General features: G+C 42.7%; 1 protein-coding gene across 1 annotated transcript; it reads right to left on the minus strand.

Moving 5' to 3' along the window:
* Positions 1-3,581: 3,581 nt before the first annotated feature.
* Positions 3,582-11,139, minus strand: eIF5B (eukaryotic translation initiation factor 5B). Its single transcript, XM_065303251.1, is given in 12 exon segments — positions 3,582-3,906; positions 5,464-5,625; positions 5,686-5,989; positions 6,376-6,452; positions 7,417-7,680; positions 7,741-8,000; positions 8,060-9,058; positions 9,119-9,289; positions 9,292-9,927; positions 9,988-10,364; positions 10,427-10,501; positions 10,590-11,139. Coding segments are annotated over 12 exon segments (3,480 nt in total). The 5' UTR covers positions 10,637-11,139; the 3' UTR covers positions 3,582-3,798.
* Between the last annotated feature and the right edge of the window lie 342 nt (positions 11,140-11,481).

Here is an 11,481-nt window from a genome sequence, read left to right on the forward strand (position 1 = left end):
AAAATTGTTTTAATTGGAAAACAACATTTCGAGGAAATGCTAAATTTAATGATGGATAGAAACACGTGAAATCCGTCAACGCAATTTTTACCTAGTAAATTTCGCACCTAACCTTAATTACACGCTATTATTATTTTAAAAAGCGTGCCAAACTGTGAAAAATGTAATATTGAATGTAAAACACATAAAAATTTTATGAAAAACTTGCTCCTTGAATATCAAAAGTTAACATTCGTTGAAAAAAATAATTTTGCGCACTAGTACGTAAAATGTGACTTCCTACATGAAAACATTATAGATTTACGCACTGCCATTAAAAAACTATATAAATGATTAGCAATTGCTAACATATTTATCATTCCACATAATAACGCCAAATAAAAAGTGGCGATTATATGAAACGGATGCGATATCCCGGAAGTTACGTTCATTTGAATTTAAATAATACACGCGTTCTCTTCTCGCGTATAGAATTATCTCATACACACGAAACGTGCAACACATTTGTAGGTTGAATACAGTACGTTCTCGGAACCGCGGTCAATAAAAATTGAATTACCTACAAATTAAAGCAGAAAAAAACAAGAAAAATATTCAAGAACATTTAACATTTTAATACCTATTCGTATATTACTTATTTCTAGAATTGTAAAATTATATTTCGAAGGTTTTTCTGTGGTTGTTCATCATAAACTTGTTAATTTTGCCGTATCGCTAACTCGCTTTTCATTTATTTATTTATTTACAAATTCTAATGTCATAGAATTAGCGAACGCTTCCGGTTTTTTGTGCTTATGATTTTTTTGATGCGCATCATGCTAATTTTATCCGTTTTTCAATAGCGATGAAATTCTGCGAAATGAATTATATTCCGTATAATGCATTATACTTTATGGATGTGTTCGTATTTTAAGAGATTAGTTAGCAGGCGAGGTTTTCATTACTTACCAGATGATCCACGAGCAAACCCTAAACCTCCTCCGCCCTCGTCAAACTTTGAACACAATCTCGCCCCGAATGACGTCAGATACTCGTATCACTCCCATGACGTGTGCTAACAAATCGCATTACAACTTGATCGAATTCATCAAGAGGCGTTGCGCGCGCCCGTTCATAATCGCGTTTCATATCGCATAACGCCATCAACCGGCCCGCAAAGTCTCCAGACGTGCGAAATCTAATTTCGTTTGGAGCAGTGTGTACAGTGTACACAATGTGGGTTGGCACACGCAGGAAAGTTTGACGGGCCGGTGGCATTAACTCACAGCAGGAGGCGGCCGACGGCGCCCACGCGGTGTTCGCGGGTTGGCGGTGGTAGCTGGCGTGTGTGGGCGCCGCGAGGGTGGGCACACCATCGGCGGGGTTGGCCTAGTCCCACGCGTTCACGGTCGTCGCCACGGCAACACGCCGATTTTCAATGTCAAAGGCAACCAACCCCGCGGAAGGACGCAATAAGGACGACGCCCGCGTCCTCGCCCGCGCTGCCCACGCGCCTGAAAATTATTGCAAGCACCAGCATTATGTATGCATGGAGACGGGCGAAGCCGAAAATAACAACAAAAAAGTTTAGATGTGTCGAAATTGGATTGCCTGCGCTGCGAGCGCGCGGCTACTAATAGTTAATGGACGCTTTTACGACCTCCTCGCGACGATCAAAAGCGATGTTAAACAACATAAAACCTGCGCGTTCGAAAATTTCATGCAGAAGTCAACAATTTCGGCAAATAATGGCATAACTTCCGAAAGACACTAAAATGTACAAATTTGCTTATCTTTACTTTACGCTCGGTGGAAGAAAAAAACAGCAACACTATAAACTTTTACGTCAAACACATTTTTAACGATTAACAAGATAATGGTGCGTTGGGTGAGTGATGGTAACATTTTTATGTCCCAGCCCAACATTTCATTATCTGCTAATCTAATCTCCACGAATCGAAACTAGATTACTCGTCATTTTCCACACCTTCTTAACGTTTGGGTGCCCGTTTGGGGACGAATTTTATAGTCCATCATGTTCAGCTGCCATTTCGCCATCGCCAGCGTGTGAAATACCACAAACGACAAGTTACAATCTTGTGCGATGCGATGCGACCGTGTCGCTGTTGCGCTAGTGTTCGTTAATCACGTCAGCACACGGTCGCACAGTCAGCGTGCCGAACAAAACGTCAAAGAGACCAGACCAAAGCCAAAGAAAAACCGTATTCACCGTTACCGTTTACTTCCTGTTGACAGCGGACTGCCTGTACTCACTTTACTAGAATAGTAAATGTTTCTCTCTTACCTTTAGTGCTTTAGAACCGACTAGATATTTCATTCAAAACTATACACAATTGTAGCGAGTGCAAACATTATTCTGCTTTTTAGCGTTTTGAAATAGTTTTTAGTGTTTCAACGCAAACAAAAGCTGGTAATTTCGTATGGTTTAAATTAAATTGTTAGCTGTTTAATTTAGTGTGACAAATAACTGCTACATACCGTATTTTCAGTGTTGTGCACTCCACCTGGTCGTTCCATTGCCCGTTTTGTAGGCACGACATGTGCGCTCTTCTTGCAGACGCGCTTCTCTGCGAAATTGTTGAATGAAACTCACAAGCGGCGCACCAGTGCGTTGCATATTTTACTACCAACTTACAACATGCCCACTTGGCTAGGCACGGCATGTCATGTCATGCCAGCTTTGGTGCTTGTCTAGTATGTGTGTGTTTGTGAGTGTGAGATCGGTTTCCTCTTGCATACGCGACGCACGTTTCCTCGTTTCTTGCGTTTCCTCTCGGCGGCCTCTGAAGAATGCCGCGGTAGTTTATGAATGAAATGCGCGAAGAATGGAAACGCGCTCGACCTAAACGTGGCCGTCCCCCTTTCGGTGTTTATGTGTGTTTTTGCCGCATCTAGTTTCTATATCGCAGGACAAGAATGCCGGCAAGAATGGCGTGTCTTCTTGCGGCCAAAGCCACCGGTAGCACTTCCGGTGCACAGCGACACTCGAGCATGTGTTTTACGGCCGTAGAAATCTCTGCACTTTATGCCACACCGGAATGTTGCATGGCTTCATTCATGTTGGTTTCTCAAGCGAGACATCTTCGCAGATAATTGGGTTTTTGTGGTTGTACATAATTTGGAATTTATGTAATGTATATTAATGAAATTTTCATTCAATATTAAAGATACTGCAGGAAATTAATTTGTAATTCTTTCATTGATCTGCTCCGTGTGCATCTGGCAAATACGCGTGCGTGCAACACATTGATGCCGCCGCTGCCGTCGCCCGTCCATTCACCAGACGCAAATGCACACGCCGCCGGCCGATTCATACCCGCACAGCGAAATACGAATGAATCGCATACACCAAGTGTGTGCGAATTTAGGCCAATGTCGTTTCAATTATTTTCTATCGCTTCGCGTCCGAACGCCGAACGAGATGCCACGCACACGTACAACTGCACAATGAATACGGATTTATATTCGTTGCAATCACAATGGGCCGCGGACGATCATTGAAGAACATTGAAACGTTTCAATTTCTTTCAATTGATTTGTTATGTCCTATAGTGGTGGCAAATCAAGCTCGTAACATCATATTGTTGCACAATTCCTTTTTTATTTTACTGGCTTTCATCCAGTATCCGCCAAGGGCATAAGGATCGCATAAGGATAAAATCAACCAAAGATGGTGTCGGTTTGACGACATTAATCATAAATCAAAATAAAATTGATGAAGAATCTCAAATAAACATCATGTATAAAATAGCTATGTCTTCATTCCTTCGTCGAGTCACCGGGATTCTGCATGGCGCGTTACAGAATCTCAAAGGTCTTCTTCAACTCCACCATCAGTTGCCAGTCGGTCTTCACCAGGTCGTCACGGAAGTAATCCTTGCAGGCGTCGATCGACTGCCGAGATATCTGCACAGAGATGTAAAATTTTCCGGTTGTAAAAACATTTCATTTGCGAAATGCAGCGGGACGAAGTAAAATGAAATGAAATTGCTGCGCGCCTGGGAAGTAAGTGGCCTTTGGCATGACCCGAATCCTGCACGTGTTCTCGTTTCGAGTAGGTCATCCCGGACGTTCCCAGCGCGAAGAAGTAAGCCGTACACGTGCGAGGCAAAAAGTGCAAGCAGGGGAATAGAGACATGCCCATTCATCGATTCGTTCGGGTTCTCCCGGGTGCAGAGATGCATGCACACGCGTTTCATTCAAACCAGGCGAGGCAAGGCAGCCCCCAGAGAGGCGGCAGTGACCACGCCCCCAACAGCCACAATCGATCGCCGCGAAACTGGGACACTGGCACACCGCACGCGTGCACTGCACCCCCTGGAATAAATTTCTAGAACAATTTCGCAATTTCATTCACCCAGACGGCGGCGAAAAAGCGCCAGCGAAACTTTTTCAGTGTTTCTCATTCACACCCAGTCTGTGCAAGATGGAAAAAATCGAATTTGTACAAACAGCGTGCAAAGAAAACGCATAGCGCAACGTATTTGGTCGTGTTTTCCAGTTTGCTGGTTCGCGTTCGCCGTTTTGCACATAAATGGCAACTAGTTATCGGAATCGGCGACGCAACTGCGACTTCATCAACGCACACACACGTCGCGCCTGTCGTTCATTCATTAATTCATCGATTTCAGTCATTCAGAGACAGCGTCTCAGAGCAGCGCTTCATTCATGCCGAGATGTCGCGTAAAAATGCATTTTCCACGAGCAGCCAACAAAAAAAAACATACACGCCACGCAACCGACTTGAATGAACAATGACATTTAATTAAAAGCGTTTTTGTTTCTACACCACACCAGCAGAGAGACAGACAACTTCAATTCATTCAAACAGGTGCGCTATAAGAAGTTGCACTCATTCATCATCCGCCAGCGAAAATAACATCGAGGGGGAGTCCGAAGATATTTGCGAAGGAAAGTCTCGAGAATTTCAATCGCAAACAGAGAAACGCTTTCAAATACGCACACACATCCAACGCAACGTAATCGTCGTCGCGTCGTCGGTTTGACCCATATTTGGCAAACGCAAAATCAATATCGCATTCGCAGACCACCCATACGCTTATGCAAAATGGCGAAGCATGGCGAACGCATCCGCTTCGTTGAAAATGGGATGCGACGAGCATACCGTAAAGAGGCAAAGAATTTGTCTATAAATTATGCCGGCATACGATTACACGACAATGCGACCGACAACGTGGCAGCACGAAGCACTTTCGACGCCGCAATCAAACCGCCGCGCGCGCTGCTATATGGAAGAAAATGCAGGCGTTTATCAATGAGCGGAGCAAAGCGGATGTCGGCAAACGTGCCGGAAGTAGGACACGAATGACGTCAAGCACTTAATGTCAGGCGAAACTGGTTCACAAACAATGCCGAACTTTTGTCCACGGAATCAATCAAGTTGAACAACAAGTTTTCGTAGGTTTACACTGAAACAAATATCGCACACATCTTCACACTAACCTTGCTGACGAGCATATCGGTTTCGTCAAAGTGCCGGCCGAACATCTTCGGCGATTCGCCCGGAATCGGTTCGATCTTAATGCAAATCTCCATGCCTTTCCTTGCTGTCTCGACGTTCTTGTGATTACTTTCAATACTGCTCACAAAGCCAAGCTCAACAAACTGTAACAAACCAATAAAAACGCTCCATATTTAATCTCAAACTTTATAATTCGTTTTTACCTCTTTACTGGGAACACAGAGTGGTGTTCCTTCTTTGATAATGCCAGCTTCGACCATGACGCCCATTACGATGGGATCACGCGAATTGAAGATGAACTGTGGCAGAACTTTCAGCTTGCATGGGAAGACAGCAATGTGTTTGAACTCTTCGCGCTTTCGCGCCTTCAATTCATCGCGATAGGCAATGAACATGTCGAAGAGATGATAGATGATATCGGCGCGGAATATCTTCACGCCCAACGAATCAGCGAGTTCCTGCGCGTCCCGCTCGACTTTGACATCGAACGCCAAAATTGTGGCGAATCTAGCGGGAGAGGAAGAAAAGAAAAAGTTTAGTCAAGCGCAAAAAATGCCACAAATGTGTTCGCCATGGACAAATAAACGCGCGTCACACACACCCGAGGAAGGAAAAAGCAGCGCGACATTACACAATTTTCACCAAGCATGCATTATGGTGTTTTCGTAAGAAATATTCGGAGAGTGGCTGTTTGTTTAGGATCGTCGGTGGCTCGGATGGCAACATGTTGGCTATTAGTTCACCGCGTGAGAAAAAACACCAGTAGCGCTCGAAATAGATATCGATTGACAAATATACAATGTGTTTATAATGTAATCATAATCATACATTCTTGCATTGCTTAAATATCGCGCTCTTTGCTTAAAAATGTCAATAAATATAGGAAAACTTACTGGCTTTCATGTTCCAACATGATGGAAGCTTTCATCACATCCTTCTTGACGACTGGACCAATGCGAATACCGGAATACTGCAAAATTATTAAACAATTAATTAATTACCATAAATGTTGTTGGTTTTCGTTGATTACGCCCAGTATAAATAAAAATGTACACAGAAAGAAATGACTGCGCATAGTTCATAGACCCGCATTAAATTTGAAATATTCGAAACTTTTTACAATGATTACGAGTACAACGCGCAAGTCGAGTTAAGTGTAATTAGAGTCGTCGACCAAGATGGAGAGAAAAAACCATGTCCAACACATGCAAGCGTTATAAGATAATAACAGCATACATACGACACATATTCATGCGGGGACATGGGACATTAGATGACGTCGAGCAAAGGACAGAGCAAAAAAGTCGAAAACTAGCGTCAAAAAACGAGCGAAAATGTTAGAAGCGTCCAGCCAGATGCGTTTGTTTGTCGCGTATTAAAAATTAAAGGCGACACAAAAACACGCACAAGTTTTATAGCGTCTACAGCGTGGATACTAGCTGAATTAGCAATAGATTTTAGAATATTTACACACGAAATAAAAATTGATAGCATTTCATACGATAATAATGTGAAACGTTTCCATTGGGTTTAGCGTGTGCTGTGTGTGCACCGGATACCGGTGGGTGTACCGCCTTCCCAGAAAGCCGACCGGACGGCCCACACTCGGTCACACACACGCCCGTGCAGATGCACACACGTCTTGCGACTATCTAATCGGGCGGCGCGCGCGCTCGTTTGCTCGCCAATATGTGAAACAACATCGACATCATGCGACCGACCTACTACAATTCCACAATTTCCAAACCACTACCCGCACTACCTATTATTGTGCGCATTACCATATTACCTCGCCGTGAGTGTACGTTTCTAATCTAATTTAATGCGAATCCTACTCATCATCAGCGCCGCAACCGCAGCCAATTTATTGCATTGTCACTAATTGGATGCCGATTTGCGCGCGGTGATATGGAGATAAAAAAAGCTGCACTCACCGGAATTTTGCTGGTGCGAAGGAACTCGAGCAACGCTTCAAGTGAACCGAGTGTGGACGCCTGCACGTACACACCGCGGTCCTGCAGCTTGATCTTAGACAGCGCTGATTTTAATTCCTTGGCGACGATGTCGCGGACAATCTCCACCTCGTCTTGTTTCTGTGCAGTGTACAGATTCAAGCCGGCGATGGCTTTCTCCAATTCCTTTGCGGCGATCTTCACTCCTTGGGCGGCCTTTATTTCTTTATATTCTATATAGGCATTCTGCAATTTAGACGATTATAAACCAACAGTTTTTATTTATTTACGGAAAAGTGTACGTACTTTAACTCTAAGTTCTTTCATAGGTTGTGGCATTAACAGTGAGCGAATTTGTGTAACAATAGGTCCATCGGTACCAGCCAAAACCATCGTATCACCTTCCCTAAGTGTACCATTAACCAAAATGACATCAATGGTGGTGCCCAAACCGGAAATTGCCTTAACTTCCAGCACTGTCGCTTGCAAATCGTCCGAATACATCAAACGCTTCGCGAGCAAATTCTGTGATGATTCAACAATCAACGCCAACAGATTACCCATACCTTTTTATAGGAATAAAACAAAATAAAATAACAAAATATTTCATTGTCACATAAATTACCTTCGCCTGTAACAGCACTAGTGGGAACCAAACTAACATAACTCCTAAAGTCAGGATTCTCATAAAACAGCGCTGCGTTTAACCCCTGCTCGGCAAACTGCACAATCGCTTCCTTGGTGCGCTGCTCAAACTCCAGCTGTGTATTCGCAGCCTGGCTCTTGATAACATCCCTAATATCCTTGCGATTCATCGTCTGCCAATCGTACAATCTATCAATCTTATTCAACGCAACAATAAACGGCGTTTTCCGCGACTTTAGCAAATTTATCGACTCGATCGTCTGCGGTTCCAACCCGTGCATGATATCAACTACTAAAATAGCGATATCACACAGTGAAGAACCGCGACTACGCAAATTACTAAATGACTCGTGCCCTGGTGTGTCAATAATCAACAAACCAGGTATTTTCAGCAGCATATCAGCAGCGCCTTTTACGTTTTTAATATTTTCCTTGATGGCTTCGATAGGAACATTCGTTGCACCAATCTGTTGCGTAATACCACCTGCCTCGCCGTCCTGCACGTTCGTACGTCTGAGTTTATCGAGGATTTTCGTTTTGCCTGTGTCGACGTGGCCGAGGACACAAACGATGGCTGCGCGAAGGTTGTCTAAGGTGCGGTTCTTCTCCGCCTCAAGTTTGCGCTGTTCAATGCGCTCCTTGGCTTTATCACGACGTTTTTCGGCGTCCGTTCGATTGTCGTTCTCGTTGTCGTCTTCAGACTCGGAATCGTCTTCGGAATCATCATCCTCATCGTCTTCGTCGTCTTCATCGTCGCTTTCGTTACTAGACTCTGGTTGTTCTTCACTTTTCGCAGGTTTATCAGTATCAGCTTTAGTTTCGGACGAGACTTCCTCTGATTCTTCTTCTTCGGAGCTTTCAACATCCCAGGAGTCTTTGATTTCTTCTTTCGGAGATTTTTCGGCAGGTTCACTGGTAGCATCAGGTACTGCTGGTAATGTTTCTTCTTGTTTTATTTCGGTGTCTTCTTTCGTTTCGTCTAAAACCAGTAAAACATTTATTTAAAAATTGCGTATATAAAAATTTATTAGCACTTTACCTTTGTCGATGCTTGTTTGTTGTTTTAATTTATTAGGCTTAATTCTTGTTCCTAATCTAGGCTTCCTTTCACCCACATCAGGCAGATCCAAACCCTGAGCCTTCCGTGCTTCAATTAACGCTTGAGCTCTCGCCCGATCAGCTTTTTGTTTCGCCGATAACAATTTCCCTCTGCCTTCAAACGATCCTTACGATCTTTCTCGCGCTTCTTTTTCTTATCTTTCCGTTCCTGCTCCAAGCGTAATTGTTCCAACCTTGCTTCCTCGGCTTCCTCTTCCTTTTTAATTCGTTCTTCTTCTTCGCGTTTTAATCGCTCTTCGTCTTCCTTCAACTTTTTAAGAGCTTCCTGCATAGCAGCTATCGTTTTCTTGCCGGGTCCTTTCTTTGCTTCCTTCGCATCCTTTTCCTCTTCCTTACCCTTCTTTTTCTTCTTCTTTTTACTATCGGCAGCTTCTGCTTCATCAGGTTTTTCTTGTGATGCATCTGCTGCTTCAGCAGAGACTGCAGGTTCTACTTTCACTGGTTTTTCATCACTAGCATCGGGTTCTTGCGAAGCCTCCTTGGCAGGTTTAGTTGTATCATCTTTCTTGGCCTGCGCCTTTTTTAATTTTTCTCGCTGCTTCTTTTCTTTTTTCTTCTGTGCAGCCGTTTTTACAGTTGAGGATGGTTCATCATCAGCTTGCTCACCATCAGCCTCCTTTTCTTCTTCCTTATCATCTTCCTTGGGTTGACCATCATCCTTAGATTTCTTCTTCTTGCCCTTTTTTTCTGGTTCAACTGGTTCTTGAGTAGTTGCTTCTACTTTAACACCTTTAATAAAAACATCATTTTATTTAAAAAAAAATTCTTATTGGATATCATTTATCATACCTGAATACTCCATTTCCAATTCAGCTAATACTTTATCTATATCTTCATCACTGTCATCCTTTTTCCTTCTGCCCTTTTTGCCTTTCTTGCCCTGTTCTTTAGTCCTTTCATCACTATTACCCTTTTTCATTGTGTTCTTTTTAACAACTTTAACTTCTGGTTCACTATCACTTTGATCATTATTGTCTGATGGTGCAGATTCTGGCCCACTATCAACTCCTAGCAGAGCAAAAGACTTTGCCACCTTGCTGACTGGTGCATCTGCAGCTTCCTCATCATCAGAATTTGCTTTCTTCTCCTTTTTCTTCGCATCTTTCTTCTTCTGCTTTTGCACTTTTTCTGCTATTTCATCTTCAGAATCACTTGCAGCTTTAGCTCTAATAATAAATAAGATAATCATAGAATTATTGAAGAAAATGCGAAATTAACATTAACTTACACTGGTTCAGGCTTAGTTTTTTTCTTATCAACTTTCTCCACGACCTCAGGCTTAGTTACCTCCGTTTCGGACTCGCTACAAGCAAAAAAAGTTGCGAAACATTTGCATAAATCATGTAATCACAGATACCGCTCACGAAAAGTGCACACGTTGCGCCACTCACCTGTCGTCCCCCTTGCCGGTCTTGCGCCCTTTCTTGGCTTTCCCCATGCTGATTCTTCAAATTGCTTCACACCACACGACGCAATCTGCACTCCAATTCGCATTCGTGGCTTTTAGAAATATTCGAACCGCTCCACAAACAATCTGGTTGACATGCTCTTTTGAAAGGTTAAGAGCAAAAATATGTGAGTGTAGCGTGCGTGTTCTGTCACATTACTCCCAAACGGTACAAACCGAGCGAACGTAGCTCGGCAGTCTCGCAGGTAAAGCAAAATCTGATAAATACGAAAGCAAGGAGCAGCGACTCGTGTTCAATTCATTCGACTGATTTGTAATTCAAAGTGAAGTTTCCTTCTCGTAGGGCGGCGACGCGCAGCAACAAATTACGCATCGCTAAACTTCGCTTTTTAACTGAAATCAAGACAAGACCGAATAAAACCATAGAATTTACATCATAGAATAAAACCGTAAAATGTTTTTCGTAATTTTCGAGTATTACACCGAATAAACATCACTTGTGATTAAATTTCTAGAACCTTCAATTTAAAATTAAATCTGACTGACATTGCAATGCAAACATACCTGTCGGTCATATTCTTACTTTCAATTTGACAAACTAGCGCCATCTACAAAATTTGCTAGAGTCAAAATAATTTAGAAGCGTAAAATGTTTACTCAAAACTTACTTACAGTACTTAGTACTGTATAATATCGTATTTTAAGTATTTTATTGTTTACTTATTAATTTGAAACCAAATATTCTGTAGTTTTCAATACACTTAGAAGCGACACGTTTAAAACTCAATTAATGCATGCTAGTGTGGCGCCACCTAGTCATTAAATTTGGAAATGCTTCCATGCATTTAAATGATATGGAGCTTTTAACTTTGTTC

This window comes from Atheta coriaria, unplaced genomic scaffold (genome assembly GCF_025399875.1).
Source record: "Atheta coriaria isolate IRGN ID8LTWV9N9 unplaced genomic scaffold, Caltech_Dcor_3.1 hic_scaffold_5_pilon, whole genome shotgun sequence".
Lineage (NCBI taxonomy): Eukaryota > Metazoa > Arthropoda > Insecta > Coleoptera > Staphylinidae > Dalotia > Dalotia coriaria.